The sequence below is a fragment of the Podarcis pityusensis genome (assembly GCF_964106645.2).
Source record: "Podarcis pityusensis genome assembly, chromosome: 11".
Taxonomy (NCBI): domain Eukaryota; kingdom Metazoa; phylum Chordata; class Lepidosauria; order Squamata; family Lacertidae; genus Podarcis; species Podarcis pityusensis.
In genome coordinates this window covers 45650608-45666892 of record NC_138036.1, presented here as the reverse complement: position 1 = coordinate 45666892, position 16285 = coordinate 45650608, and the positions used below count along the sequence as shown (strand labels likewise).

The 16285-nt window shown below is 41.7% G+C and overlaps 1 protein-coding gene across 1 annotated transcript in view; it reads right to left on the bottom strand.

The window, feature by feature from the left end:
- Positions 1-16285, bottom strand: part of HSD17B4 (hydroxysteroid 17-beta dehydrogenase 4) — a 72525-nt gene that overhangs the window by 15096 nt on the left and 41144 nt on the right. The window contains exons 17-20 of the mRNA XM_080973331.1: positions 15498-15563; positions 4333-4402; positions 1280-1386; positions 585-671 (exon numbers count right to left, since the gene is read on the bottom strand). Coding sequence (XP_080829457.1) covers positions 585-671; positions 1280-1386; positions 4333-4402; positions 15498-15563 — 330 coding nt within the window. The remainder of the gene's footprint in view (positions 1-584; positions 672-1279; positions 1387-4332; positions 4403-15497; positions 15564-16285) is intronic.

Sequence of the window (16285 nt, the reverse complement as noted above, 5' to 3'; positions counted from 1 at the left end):
GCCACTACTGAGAAGGCCCTCTGCCTGGTTTCCTGTAACCTCACTTCTTGCAGTGAGGGAACTGCCAGAAGGCCCTCAGAGCTGGACCTCAGTGTCCGGACTGGACGATGGGGGTGAAGACTCTCCTTTAAGTATACTGAGCCACAGCTGTTCAGGGCTTTAAAGGTCAGCACCAACACTTTGAATTGTGCTCGGAAACGTACTGGGAGCCAATGTAGGTCTTTCAGGACTGGTGTTATATGGTCTCAGCAGCCACTCCCAGTCCCCAGTCTAGCTGCCACATTCTGGATTAGTTGTAGTTTCCGGGTCACCTTCAAAGGTAGCCCCACATAGAGTGAATTGCAGTAGTCCAAGCGGGAGATAACCAGAGCATGCACCACTCTGGAGAGACACAAGTGTGGTTATTTGTCATGGGATCTTTACAGATTCTCTCCGGGGAGATGGGGGAACTATATGTTAGCTGCATACAATTTGATCCACTCAATCCCCACTGAAATGAATGGGATTTATGCGCACAGGAAGAGATCCATTCTAGGGTACTGTTTTGTTTTAACTGCCACAAATCTTGGTTTCACCCTACTGACCTTGGTCTGAAGATGAATCCTGTTTCCTTCCTTCCACATCTCTGTTTGCAAAGTTTGTCCCGGGTAAACTGGTTTTGCAAACCGCACCTAACACAAGGAAAAGATAGGTATGCTTTAACAGGGATCGGGGAGGAATCCTATGAAATATTAAAAACATTTTGCTATGGCTGTTTTCGCTGTTATCCCTCACATTCACTTTATGTGTTTGCTTGTGGAAAGATGCAGTTTGGATTACTCAGCTTAAGCACTGCCACCGAAGTTGACAAACTCCATCCTCTAAAGACCATTAAGACTGTGGAAAGAACTGCAGGAGCCTATTCCCTTTATTTTAAGGGCAGCATCAACAAATGCAAGCCTGCCCCAATGGAACTGTAAACAACTTCTCTAAAATATGTTTGTAAGCCACTACGCAAATTGCGTTGTATTATGTAAATTGCTTCGAAAACTTTGTGGCTGAAAAATGACAAATACTTACTGCAGATAAATAGAACAAGAAAAAGGAAAGTATAATTGAGGCGTTTATAATGAGGCAAACAAAAAAGTACAGTGTATGTAAAACACGTGAGGTAACATCAAATCAAGTGTCAACGTGACACAACAAATTGTATTTTATGTCTGCATCTTAAGTGCAATTAAGAAATCTTGTCTTCATCTCGCAATGAACACAAAATATCCCAGGAGAAGCATTAACAGACCTTAATTGCCTTGAACTTGGTCACATCGTTATTTGCAAAGTGTTTCAAAACATGCCTGGCAGCAAATCCGAAAGAACAAAGTCCATGCAATATGGGCTTCTGAAATCCTATTAAGAGAATACAAATAAAGTGTTGCATTTCTTACACAACATGCCTACATTTAGAAATGCGCTCCAAGGATCATCGGCATTTAACTCATACTCTGCTAAAGGACTTTTCAGGAATTAGTGGCTTGGAGGTGCATTATGGGAGGTGCATAATACAGGTGCATTATGGGAGGGCTTGCCCCAGAGGTCACATGACTCTACCAGCCACTCTCATGATGAGGAAACCCCAATATTCCAGGGCTCTCAGTTGCCTCCAGATAGAAAAGGCCACTGCAGAACTTCATCTTCACCATGCAAGGGAGTGGAAGAATTTGCACAACTTTGAAGGCGAGGCTAAATTTGTGGCTCCAATGCCCCGTTCTACTCCTGTGGCCTCCCCAAGCCAGTAACACCTGAAGAGGATGTTAACCAAAAATGGGATAAGCAGAGATGCTCAGATAAAATGTCCGCAGTATCATATCCTCTTATAACCTTTATAAAGCCTGGGGACACTTCACCTCATTTTTTGAAAAAGGCAAACCAATTATTAAGAAGGGGCTATTTGGCTAGGGAGTAAAGATATTCACTGGCTCACGGTTTGATTCTAGATACAATGCAAAAATGATGATTTTGCTCTTAGCATCTGACGTTTGCCTCTTCCTTAAGATCAGCTTGTAAGATCTTTTCCTTGATTTCCCCATATATACAGCCTCGGCTCAGTATACCTGAAGGAGCGTCTCTACCGCCATTGTTCAGCCCAGACACTGAAGTTCGGCTCCAAGGGCCTTCTGGTGGTTCCCTCACTGTGAGAATTGAGGTTACAGGGAACCAGGCAGAGGGCCTTCTCAGTAGTGGTGCCAGCCCTGTGGAAGGCCCTCCCACCAGATGTCAAGCAAATACAACTATCTGACTTTCAGAAGGCAGCCCTGTATCGGGAAGTTTTTAATGTTTGATGTTTTATCGTGTTTTTAATATTCTGTTGGGAGCTGCTCAGAGTGGCTGGGGAAACCAAGCCAGATGGGCGGGGTATAAATTATTATTATCATCATCTTTGTAGAGTACAGTGGTACCTAGGGTTACAAACACCTCGGGTTACAAACTCCGCTAACCCAGAACTAGTACTTTGGGTTAAGAACTTTGCCCCAGGATGAGAACAGAAATCGCACGGCGGCAGCACGGCGGCAGCAGGAGGCCCATTAGCTAAAGTGGTACCTCAGGTTAAGAACAGTTTCAGGTTAAGAACAGACTTCTGGAACAATTTAAGTTCGTAACTCGAGGTACCACTGTAGTTATATGGCAGCCTATCTGTGTGAGAGAGTGAGAGTGAGTGAGACAGACAGACAGACAGACAGTGAGTGTTTAGTGACTTCCCATTAATGGAACATTGTTCCCAGTAAGTCCAGAATGGTTCAAGTTTTGCAGCATTTTTGGAACTGAGTAAAATGTTTAATTCCCCAATGTTTTAGGTGCTTGATGGTTGATTTCATTAGCATTGCTATTTCTGCTGTTTTAGTCGGTTTTCAAAATTTGTTTAGTTTTGTTATTGGATTGGGTTATATGTTTTGTTTATCATGAACAGCTGCATTTGGTGCTTTTACAACATTGAGGTGGAATACAAATGTGATCTTCAGATAAAGGGAGGTGTGCAAGCAAAGAAAAGAGGGAAAAGAACAAATATGGATAGAATGGAATCTGAGGTACCCATAATGATGGGTCACAAATAGCTGGGAAGAATTAACCTTTTGCTCAATCTGCGCACACCTATATATAGCAAAGTGAGGGAACCATATGCAATTGCTTTCAAATTTAACCCTTTTCCAGAAGCAGCAGTGCATCTTGTGGCCGCTTTAAAATTAACAAATCTATTTTGGCATCAGTTTTCACGGACCACAGTCCACCTCATCAATTCATTACATTTTTGTTTTGTTTTTAACAGGCCACAAGATGCTTTATTGTTTTGAATTACCAAAACATGATACCAGCTCCTATAAATCTGAAACATTCTTACAGCCTTCTCTGTGAGCACTGCCATACTTTAAAAAAAAATAAAATTGATAGGAAATTTCAACAGAAGTATGAAAAAGAGCTACCGCAAGAAACCAAGAACATACAGCCTGCCAGCACATAGTTAGTTTTATGTTTACATTCATTGTAATTATGTGTGCTATATTGGCAACTCTCCATATAGTGGACAGACAAGGCACAGAGGGGTCAATTTCTGCCACACAGGAACACAGGAGATTTCAGTATACTCAAGCAGACTTTGGACTTCTATTTCTTGCCATACTTTATAGAAAACCCCATTTGAAAAGCTTTGTTCACGTGTGACACTGATAAAAGCTGCCTTCACCCATGTACATGTGAAAGAGTGTGTGCTTGCTGATTTTTACAGCTCGGTTCTTGAGTACACATGAACAAATATTATTTACTTTTTGAACGTTAGATGTGAATACTTGTACAGGTTTGCAGCTCAACTGTTTTGTACAAAGATTGCATACTTGTTGAATGTAATGTGTGAACACCCCCTAAACTGTTTCTGATGTGTCATTGCTATTCAAGTAAAACGCTAAAAAAAATAAATAAATGCAGCAGACACGCTCAGTGCCTAAGAGCAGCTCTCTGAATTTTGGTTTATATATTCCTCATGGGAGCAAGGTTCCGAGGTAAGCTAAATGAAAGGCAGGAAAAGATAACTACAACTTGCAATCCTGCCACCTGGAAAGTGGTAGAATGAAATAATTGGTTTAGAACTCAAAATTATGGGAAACCACCTATACTTCAAAAATACCAGTTACCAGCTGAAAATTCAACATTTGGTTAATTTTTTTATTTCAGGATAGCAGTTGTCAATTCTCAAACCTTAAATGCATTAAAAAAAAAAAAAAAAGAATATTGCTGAAAAAGCTGAAAATGCATTTGTGACTCCTGTCAATAAAATAAAGCAAAAGAGAGTTCCTTCAAACTTACCTCCAAGGGCAGCAAAACCAGGTTCAATGTGTAAAGGATTCCAATCTCCACTCAGGCGATACAAAGCAGCCTATGGATAAAAAAATAATAAATATTAGGAATTATTAAACAACTGAAAACAGCGGCAACTTTTTTTTTTTTTTTTTTTTGCCAGGAGCACAATTTATTTATTTATATGCCGAACAATTGATACTCTTTCCATACTGCCTAGAAATGTTCAAGAAATGTTATGGCCAGCATCATAGAACAAAGCAATTAATATCCCAAGAACCTCACAATGAATTGCAGCAAGCAAAACACAGACAGGAGATGTCTGTCGTAAGACACCATAATAAAACATAATGAGCTCAGGACAGCTGCGTTCCTCGACCCAGTAGGCAGGACAGGCTGAAGACAAGATATAATTACCATTCCCCATAACTTCTCCAGACTGCAGTGCCCGAATAAATGCCCACCTGAATGTGCCAAGGCAGAAGGGCAGTGGCAGTGGGGGGAGAAACACAACCTTCATTTTGAAGCAAATGATTCAGAACTACTAGTAATCCAAAAAAACAAGACATGCCATTTGTGTTCATCTTAAATAAAGAACTGAATTCAGAGCTCTGTTTTTAGGTGAGGTCTGCAACAAAACGTTGCTGCTCAGGGTTTCCAGCCAGCCATTTCGTTCCCCGTTCCCGCAGGCTCCCCTTCAAAGAGTCAGCCTACTGAGCATGCTCAGATCACCCTTTTTTTGTCTTAAAATGTTTTTATTAGTTCTGCAAACATTAGGGCTCTGCACACTTGCTGTCATCTCTCGCAGGTGTGGATTGTGCCCTTTTTGGGTTACATAAGGATTAGCACCCAAGAAAATGAGAGCTTGCTGTTGTACATAGGACAGAATTCATATGTGTGTGTGTGTGTGTGCGCACGGCTTTATGGTTGCACCGAAGTCATATTTAAAGACACTTCTTCAAAATCAAGGGAGATATTTTAAATATAGCCAAGAGCCACAGAGTTTCAGTATTTGTTACTTTCACAGGAACCTTCAGCTTTCAAAGATTCATTCACGTCGCTTCTTATTGCTTTTCACTCCTCAGACTGATCCTTTGGGCAGCCCGTAGTCTGTATGCACACTGTACGCTTTCCCATACACTACCTGATTACACGTGTGACTGAACAAAACTCAAGTTTATGCATGAGATTTCTTTACCGTAGTACAAATGCTTTTCATTGCTGCAAAGTTTAAAGAGAGCTACGAGCACATCATTTCTGACTTTTTCAGAATCACTCCTACTTTCTGGAAGTTGTGACTCTGGGGTCGAATGGGCAGATAACACCCAAGCTGTCTAAACTACAGTGGTACCTCAGGTTACAGACGCTTCAGGTTACAGACGCTTCAGGTTACAGACTCCGCTAACCCAGAAATAGTACCTCGGGTTAAGAACTTTGCTTCAGGATGAGAACAGAAATTGCGTGGCGGCGGCAGCCCCCATTAGCTAAAGTGGTGTCTCAGGTTAAGAACAGTTTCAGGTTAAGAACGGACCTCCAGAACTAATTAAGTTCTTAACCCGAGGTACCACTGTACAGACAGTTTTAACATCCATAGACACCCACACTACAAGGTTATACTGACTCAAAAGGATCAAGTCAGTGAGGCTGTTAGAACATGGTTCAAGGTTGATCATTCGGGGACATTCCACAAGTAACCCTGTCCCTCTTTATTTGTTTATTAATAGCAAGGATGGGAACTTGTGGTCCTCTAGAACAGTGGTTTCCCAACCTTTTTTGAGCCATGCTCCACCTAAGCATCTCTAATATCCTGATGCTCCCCCCAGCCCCCGCCGGTGACATATAATTCTTATTATTCAAAAAGGGAAGTCCTATTCACATGGAGGAAGCCTAAAAGGCCATTAACTGTTAATAACTCATTCTCAAATTGCCCCCCTTAAAAATCAAATTGCCTCCCTGTGGGGCATATGCCCCACATTGGGAACCATGGCTCTGGAAGTTGTTGAGCTCCACTTCACAGCAGCTCCAGCCAGCATGGGCATAGCCAGGATTTTGTTAGGGGGCAGGTTTTTGTTGGGGGGCAGTCTTTTGTGAGAAGGGGCAGAACCTCAGATTTGTATTGATTGATTACACTGGTCAACAACAAATTTGTTGTCTGCGTTTTTTCAGTTGATTTAGGACGAATCTGATGCACTGAATCCAAAAATCACATTGGTTTTGCTCAATCAGGTCAAGTTTTTGAGCTATGGCCACATGTCATTTTTTTACATTTTTGTTCACATGTACGCTTGTGTGGAGCATTTTAGAAGAAGTTGGTGGGGGTAAAATGCCATGTTGAATAATTGTTTTGATTGGAAATGATTATTTTAATGACAAGAAGTATTCAGGTCCTATAGTTCTGGGTGATTATGTCGAAAAGGGATCAGTTTGAAGTCATAAAACCTCGAAATCTTCCATAAATTGGTGCGGCAAAGCATAAAGTTGGGGGATCAAAACTAAGTTAATCCTGATCTTCAATCAGCACGTCGTCCTGTAGCTCATTGTGATGAAATTCCAGTGCCTATCTTCCGAGAACTTCCTGACATTAGTGACGAAGATGCCTCCAGTGTTGAAGGACATGAAGAAGAAGAAGTGGTTCTTGAAGATGATGCTCCACATCCATTTTCCCAAAAGGAGTTGAATGATCTAGTTCGCGACCTCAGCTTGTCAAAGGACTCTGCCGAACTGTTGGCATCCAGATTGAAGGAAAAAAACCTCCTCTCTGACAGTGCTCGCATCAGCTTCTTCCGCAACAGGCATCAAGAGTACCTCCGTTTTTTCTCGGAAGAGAAGGACTTGGTGTACCGTGCAGATATTGCGCAGCTTCTGCTCAAGCTTGGAGTGCCACAGTATGAACCCAAAGATTGGAGACTGTTCATTGACAGCAGCAAGCGATCACTGAAATGTGTTCTGCTACACAACGGCAACCAGTTTGCCTCTAAACCCCTGGCTCATTCGAGTACACTGAAGGAGAACTATGAAGCGGTGAAGTATGTGCTGGAGAAAATTGGTTATGATCAGCATAAGTGGTTTACTTGTGTTGACCTGAAGATGGTGAAGTTTTTGTTGGGACAACAGTCTGGCTTCACCAAGTACCCATGTTTTCTGTGCATGTGGGATAGTAGGGACCGTGCTCAGCATTACACAAAGAAGGACTGGCCTGTGTGGGAGGAATTGGTGCCTTGCAAAAAAAGGAACGTCATCAATGACCCTCTGGTGGACAGAGACAGAATACTCTTCCCACCGCTGCACATCAAGCTCGGCTTAATCAAGCAGTTCACCAAGGCTCTGGACAAGGATGGTGACTGCTTCACTTACTTGTGCCAGGCTTTTCCAGGATTGACCATGGAGAAGTTGAAAGCTGGCATCTTTGACGGTCCTCAGATCCGTCAGCTCATCAGAGATCCAGAGTTCGGAAACTCAATGAACGAAGTGGAACTGGAAGCGTGGAAGGCATTTGTTCTGGTAGTGAAGAACTTTCTGGGCAACAATAAGGTCAGAAACTACGCAGAACTTGTTAACAACATGCTGACTGCTTTCAGAAACCTGGGCTGCAACATGAGCATCAAGATGCACTACCTATTTTCACATATGGACCGGTTTCCTGAGAACCCGGGTTCAATGAGTGATGAGCAGGGGGAGAGATTCCATCAGGACATGAAAGAGATGGAGACCAGGTATCAGGGTCGCTGGGACGCAGTCATGATGGCTGACTACTGTTGGACTCTGAAGAGAGACCTCCCTGCCACTGAGCATTCCAGGAGTTCCAAGAAATGGAAGTTCAAGCCCTGAAGTTTGAAAAATGGTGAAGCAACATGCAATTTACGTGTACATGCAGTTTACAGTAAACCTGACCTGATGGAGAGAAACAGATGCCATTTCCTGATTCAGCAGTGCAAAAATACCGTAAATCAGTTGTAGAAATCTAGACAACATTCAAAAAGTAAAAAATTGTTGCCCAGTGTAATTGTCAGGGATTATGTGAGCCGTTGCCCAACAACTTCAGGCAGGCCACAGGTTCACCATCCCTGGTATAAACAACCAGAAAAGATGAGATTGTGTCTGTTATGTTGCTCCTACCTGTGCTAGGAAGCAAATCTAGAAACCCTCATGCAAAACATGTTGATGTACAATTAATGACATGCGCCGTGACAGAGACAACAGCATTTGAAATGGGTTCACAGGAACAGAGCGATGGAGGACTCATAGGTTCTGTGCTGGTGTGACCTGACTCTGGCTTATGAATACAGTGTGGTGGGTCTCAATTTGCATACCCTGTCTGTTTATGAGTCCAGATTTAGTTTGCCCACCACAGAAGCATATAAACAGCAACTTCTACATTTGGAGGGTGGATGGACTGCTAATGCGCACTTGCCTCTTGAGATGGAGCCAGTGTGAGGATGCAGGCACAGAACAGCTGTTTCACATGGACAGAACTCCTACCAGGGCAACAGGCATTTAGTAAATCTCCTAGACTTAACAATATCCCAACTGGTTACTTCTTCTTTATGCTTCTATTATAGCTATGCCAATGATGCCATATGGGGAAATGAAATCTTCTGAACTGTGTCTTAATTCAACAAGTAAATAGTCTTTAAAAAAAATACAAGACTTTGCAAAGGCAGAGATTCAAAAAGCTCTGACTTCCGCACTGCTCCAACGATGGTATTATTTCAATTAGCATATAAAAACCGATCCGTCTTTAGACCATAACAAAAGTCAACTGATTAGCAGCATTAGACTGAAGTTGGTCATAATATGGTTGGATTGCTCGCCAATTAATAACACAAATTGTCAAGTTTTATTTCCTAACAATTTAGGAGTTCTGCCAGATCAAAAGAGGAAAGGCAATATTCAACCTGTCGGCATCAATTTTTCAGTCTTGCCTGCTGTCAACAATAAAGGTCACTGGCAAAACTAAGGGAAACAGCAGTCTTGTTATACAATCACATACTGTTTTATGAATGGGTAGGGTGGGGTCTGTCACAATAGCAGGTGTTCCAATACAATATTATCTCCATACTGAAAATAATTTTTCTCTGGAAAAGCATGCAATACTTTGGTAATAAAACACAGATACTTAGGAGCAAAGGACCCAATTAAAAGAATTGCATCTTTAACTTTTGGCAAAAAAAAAAAGAGATTGTGTGTCAATTTGATTTGGGACTAGAACTTGAAGGGGGGGTGGATATGTTAATTTTATCTTTGTGGCATTTTCCTGAAAGCTGTCAATCTGTAAGGGGTCCAATATAGTACCACCAGTGTATTTGACACAATAGTTCAGCCCAGACACTGAGGTCCAGCTTCAAGGGCCTTCTGACGGTTCTCTCACTGTGAGAAGTGAAGTTACAGGGAACCTGGCAGAGGGCCTTCTCAGTAGTTGCACCCACCTTGTGGAACACCCTCCCATCAGATGTCAAGGGAATAAACAACTATCTGACTTTTAGAAGATATCTGAAGGCAAGGAAGTTTTTAAAGTTTGATGTTTTACTGCATTTGATGTTTTAGTTTGTTGAAAGCCGCCCGGATTGACTGGGGCAACCTGGTCAGATGGGTGGCAAAAAAGCAAGCAAATAAATGGACTAACAATGAAAAAAAAGGCTAGCTCCAAGGAGTTTATAATCTTTACCACTGTCAGCATGTAAATAGAAGGGAGAGGGCAATGGTGACCAACAACAGATAGGCAAGAGATTCATAAGAGCCTAAAATGATACATCTTTGGTAGATAAAGGTAAAGATAAAGGGACCCCTGACCATTAGGTCCGGTCATGGCCGACTCTGGGGTTGTGGCGCTCATCTTGCTTTATTGGCCGAGGGAGCCGGCGTACAGCTTCCAGGTCATGTGGCCAGCATGACTAAGCCACTTCTGGAGAACCAGAGCAGCGCACGGAAACGCGATTAACCTTCCAGCTGGAGCGGTATCTATTTATCTACTTGCACTTTGACGTGCTTTCGAACTGCTAGGTTGGCAGGAGCAGGGACCGAGCAACGGGAGCTCACCCCGTCATGGGGATTCGAAACGCCAACCTTCTGATCAACAAGTCCTAGGCTCTGTGGTTTAACCCACAGCGCCACCCGCGTCCCATCTTTGGTAGATACCTGACAATATAAAGAAGCAGTTCAGAGTGAATGCTTTCCTGCATAACAAGGCTTCAGCATGTGGTCAAATTAGCACACCAGGGAGAATGCTATGTGAAAGCTTTATTTTCTTTCTGATATGCTCGTTTACAATATACAGGAAGAGAAGTGAAAAGTGCAATCCACCCATCCCCAAACTGGCAGGCTAAAGTGGTACAGTGTAAAACTCTGCCACCTCCATCAAACAATTCATTTTGCCCAGTGCACAGAACAGCTCTCAGTTGTCATAATCAGCCTGCAAGTGTAGGCATGGAAGCTGTTTTGCACCTAACCTGCGTTGCAAGGTAATGAGAGAAGGCCCGTAATACACAGGAGGAACCCAACTTGCAGCTCCTTCCCATGCCAGCGTCAACTCCTTCACAAACAGAGTTAACACAAGAATTGGAGTGAGCTGCAAGATGTTCCTGCCCAAGATTTCTCACTTTACCTTGGGCTGCAAGAAGCGGCAGTCTGGCAGCAAGTTCCACTGCACTGGGATGAAATGAACACTCTTGGTCTAAGATTTATTCCAGAAACCAACTGTGCACGATTCCATACACGAGCAAAACCTTTGTATTTATGATCTGTATATTCCAGGCCTGAGTGATTGCTGCATCTGCTGTTCCCATTCAGATAAATTCAAAGTGGTTCATTCTTTCCCACTACGTTCTGCCAAGGCAAGCACTTGAAACCATGCCATCAAAATAAGCTTTATCTCTCGATTCGGAGTAGCAATACAAAAGAGAAGCAGCAAAGTAATCCAACACTTGGGTTAAATTATCAACGAGGGTGAGATTAACAATCATTGCTTCGAGTTAAGCATGCATTTAAATTTTTGGCCGCGATATCGTTTACAATGTTCTAAATTGGATTAATTGTGCATTTCTACACACTGCCAAGTACTAACCAGAGGCATTTCCCCCCCTTTTTCTTTCAGGTTCTATTGGTGCTAGTAACTCTAGTGCTGTCACAAAAGCCGATACTAATAGGTGTAAAGGCATAGCTGTTTAATGGGATTGTCAGTTGCAAGTTCCCCTCTAATTATGGCTATTGTGCATCATGGATGACAAAATGAAGGACTGCAAGGAAGTGGGAAGGTGGGGACTGCTACATATTAGGAAAGTGTTTCTCAGAAACAAATGGTTTTGTTAACAAATACACCAAATAATTTTAAGAATATTAAAAGAAAGTAAGATTTCAGGACTCAAAATTAAAATAATAACTTCACAGCATAAAGAGCGATGCCTGATCAAAAATATTATTATTATTACCTCATTAGATGGTCCCGGGATTCTAGTACTATGAGAGAGGGAGAAAACCCTCTTTCTGATCATTTTCTACACAGTATGTATACTTCTATCACACATCTCCTCATTTATCAGGACTGCAATACCTCTTTCCATATGAACCTATGCGGACCCTGAAATCATTTTCTGAGGCCCTTCTTTGTGTGCCACCTCTTCAAGGAGGGTGGCAACACGAGAACGGGGCCTTCTCTGCAGTGGCTCCCTGTCTGTGGAATGCTCTCCCCAGGGAAGTTCGCCTGGCGCCTTCATTATACACCTTTAGGTGCCAGGCAAAAACATTCCTTTTTAACCAGGCCTTTGGTTGATTTGATTGATATCCAATGCCCTTTTAAAATATGGTGGGGGGTTTTTTTGGGGGGGGGTGTTACTGGGTTGTTGTTTTTATTTTGATTATATATTTTGTGGTTTTATGTTTTGATTTTGTTCTGTGAACTGCCCTGAACCCTCTGGGTATAGGGCGGTATATAAATTCAAATACTAATAATGATATCAAGAACAATAAACACATGCAATTGCTGCACAACAGGGGGAATCAAAGCAGCGCCTTCCAGTTGTTGGAGAGTACAACTCCTACCATCCTGGGCCAAAGACCATAATGGCTGGGGCTGGAGGGACTTGTTATCCACAACAGAAGCGCCCCTGCTGGCTATCCCTGCTGTAGAACCAAAACAGAGCTTTCCAGGCTAAATTCAAAATGCTTTTGAATTAAAGCCCTTTGCAGCTTAGGACCAGGTTACCTGAAGCACCAACTGTGCCCAGACAGGTATTTGTCCATACTCTGAATCCTTAGCAATGAAACCCAGAAAAGGGCTTTGATACCTAAAGACTGTACCTAAAATACTGGAGAAAGGACCTTTTCAGCGGCTTGCCTGCCAGCTCACTCCAATTTCTTTCTGGTGCCAAGTGAAAGCATTGGTTGTTGTTTCCTTAACAGGCTTTCAGCTTTTAAAACTTTTGTTGAGCTTTAAAACACTGATAGCACAACACTGATTTGCTACCCAAGCGGCTGCTTTTAGTGAATTTCAGTTTTTAGCTTATTTTATTGCATCAGTTATTTCACAACATACGATACTTTATTGTGAGCTACTCTGATAACGTATTTTAAGGGCTGGCCCTCGTATTAGAAAATGACTATTAAATAGACTCAAAGCAGCCCGCAATATCAAGTTTTTATTGTCTGAGAGAGTAAAGTAATAAAACTGTGTCCGCGGTTTCATTTCTACATTCCTGAGGAGGAATTCTACTTCTACAGAGAGCTTCACACACATTTTCTCTGCAATCCCTACTGGGCCCTGAAAAAGTTGTTGTTGAGGCAAAAATAATTGATTGGGGTGGATGTGGGGCAGGGGCTTCGTGGCTCAAACCTCACTCTTAGACTGAAATCTCAAACACACTTTTTAGGGACTAAATCCCATTGAAGCAAGGTGGAACTTGCTTCCGAGTACATATGCTGAGGATTATGCAGTTTGCCACTATGCTACATCAGATAGCTGCATATACTAAATCTGCAAGTGCTTAGCATGAAAGGGAGAAAGGATAAAAAAAACCCCCTGACTTTTCAGTGCATTCTGAAAAGGACATGTGTTGCCTAAAAATGTGCAAATTTATCTAGCTTCACGCACAAGGGACTTCCTGAATTTTCACCTATACACAACAAAAATGTGGTGTGTGTGCACGTGAGTGAGACTACTAATAAGATCACACACATACAAATGTGACCTTGTCAGGAATGTTTGCATTCAAAATTGTTGCATAAACTTCCCTGTATCGGAAAGTTTTTAATGTTGGATGTTTTATTATGCTTTTATATGTGCTCAAAACCGCCCAGAGTGGCTGGAGAAACGATACGATACGATATCTTTATTGTCATTGTCCCATGCAGAACAATGAAATTGAAAAAACTACATAAAAACTACATAAAACTACATAAAACATTCAAAAACCTGGCCAGATGGGTGAAATATTAGTAGTAGTAGTAGTAGTAGTAGTAGTAGTAAGGGACTCAAAACAGAGTAAGGCATCTGTAAAAATCAAGCATAGGCAAATTTGGCCCTTCAGATGTTTTGGGACTACAATTCCCATCATCCCTGACCACTGGTCCTGTTAGCTAGGGATGATGGGAGTTGTAGTCCCAAAACATCTGGAGGGCCGAGTTTGCCTATGCCTGGTAAAGATGAACTGAATTGCTGGATGGCTATCCCTTCAAGAAAGGAGAAAAGAACGAGGGAATAACTGTTCCCCCAAGGCTGTGTTTTTCCATCGTCTGGCAATCAGTGGCAGGCCAAGGGACTCTATTGAGTGTGTCCGAGATAGAATTACTTCTGCCCAATATGGGATTAATTCCCCACACAAGATTATCTGCTAGATTAACAAGAAGCAGCGTTGTGAATTAAGGCCAGTCCTCTTGTGTAACTCCAAAACCCCACGAAAGGGCATTTGAGGTAGCAAAAGAATCAAAAGAGGTGAAAGCATGTCCGAGGCAGCCAGCAATGCTGGTGTAAATTCTGCACTTTACAGAGTCTTGGGTGTGGTTTAGAGCGAATATTAAGGAAAAGCTGTGATCAATATTTAAAATCCTCTTTTTTTTTTAACTAGACTCAACCACAACTTTAGTGAGACTATGCATATTCCCATACATTCACAGGATGCTGCATAACTACAGTACGTGGAACATAGTTAATTTCTAAACATAAAGAGAGAGAGAGATTTTGCCAGTTAAGGCTTCTTAGGTCTGATTGCAGTAATAAGCAGAACAAAGTCCTGAAGTATTAAAATCAGGAATGAAAAGGAACAAAGGTAACAAGATTGAAATGATATTCATGAAAATCCCAATTTGTCACCATTTGTTACAACCAGCACAAATACTGCAAGTTGCGAAAAAAGTCATTTACTGAAGTTAATTAAAGCTCTATTAAGCTCAAACCTATTCCCTGGGAGAAACACAGAATATCACAGAAGACATGTATTACAACGACACAGTATTTCCTTCTGTACTCAGGCTGCCAGATAGTGATAGTTTCTTCACTGTATTTTTTTAAAAAAACAACAACAACCTGTAAATCACCACTTGAGGGTTTTCTCCATTGGTCTCTACGAAAAATGTTTCTTAATATACATTTTGGGAAAGGACTAACAAGAAAAAACGTATCAGTCGGGACATGGGTCACAGAACACATATTTCAATAGTGCGATTGATCCCTTGGCAGAACAATTCTTTCTTCATTGATTTGAAACATCAATCTGATAATTGGCAGGAAAGAGTAATGAGATGATCCTTTAAACTCCATAGTCACGTAGAAAGTCCCCCTGTAGAGCTGAAATTAATTGATTCATCTCTCCACAAACTGTTAACAATTTAAATGCTTTTGGACTTGGTTTTGATCTTCTGTCAACACTTCCTTTTTACTCAAAGATTTATGGAAGCGAACACAGTAACTCAGTTACTCTGCAAAGAATAGGAAAAAGGAAAGAAAGTAGACTGTGCAGTTGTTTCATAATATGCATGTCTGGAAGGGAAAAGCTAGAACAGAAACCAAGTGATTCGCAGCAAAGTGATTCGCCATTCTTCCATCAGCCTGCTCGCCTGCCTGCCTGAAATCCCTATGACCTATGGCGACCAGGTGACTTGTTAAATACAAGACTCCATACCACACCTCCAACTTCACAGGGATATTTAAATATATATATATATTTGGCAGGAAGTAAACTATTTACCTGATCTCCTGTAGTGAGATCCATGGCAGTAGCATCTGGTGGTCTGTTGGGTGGGTTCACCGTGACCTGGAAATAAAGATAAATAAGCACTCTGCCCCTGTTCTTAGTAACATTTTATGTCTGGTTGTTTTGTACGTTACTCAGTTTTGAGACTCGTCTTTCTAAAGGAGCCAGGCACCACCAGCCAAAACCGCTGAGACTAGTACTGCAAGCCCAGATGTTCAAACGGAGTACTTTTTAAAGCCAAACAGCATAGGGAATACAGTTTTCAATGGCTGCTAGGCCAATTGTATGTTCCTTCGTGGAAATGGTCACTCTCAAAGATGCTTGAGAACTTCTCTTGTCTTTTGCTACATGCACAAAGGTGGAAAGATACAGCCTCGCCCACTATAGAAGAATGGCTGATAAAACTATTGGACTTGGCTGAGACAGCAGAGAAGTTAACATGTCTAATTACTGACATTTACTAAGGATTGGAAATTTCTCATGGACTTTTTGCGTGAAAGAAAAAACGAACTTGTCATAGTTAGATTTGAAGACTGAAAAATACTGGTTTATAGAAGATAGGATGTTTGGATCTTAAGGAGTGAATACTATATTTAGCTGGAGCACAGAGAGCTGGAATTCCTTTTATTCTTCTTTATCTTTTTCTAATCTTTTTTTCTCTTTCCTCTCTTTCTCTTTCTCTAGGTTTCCCCTTTCCTTGTCTTTTCTCCTTTCTGTCTTTATTCTTTTTCTTTTTTTAGACTAAGTAGTTGTTTCATATCAGTTTATGTATATATGAAACA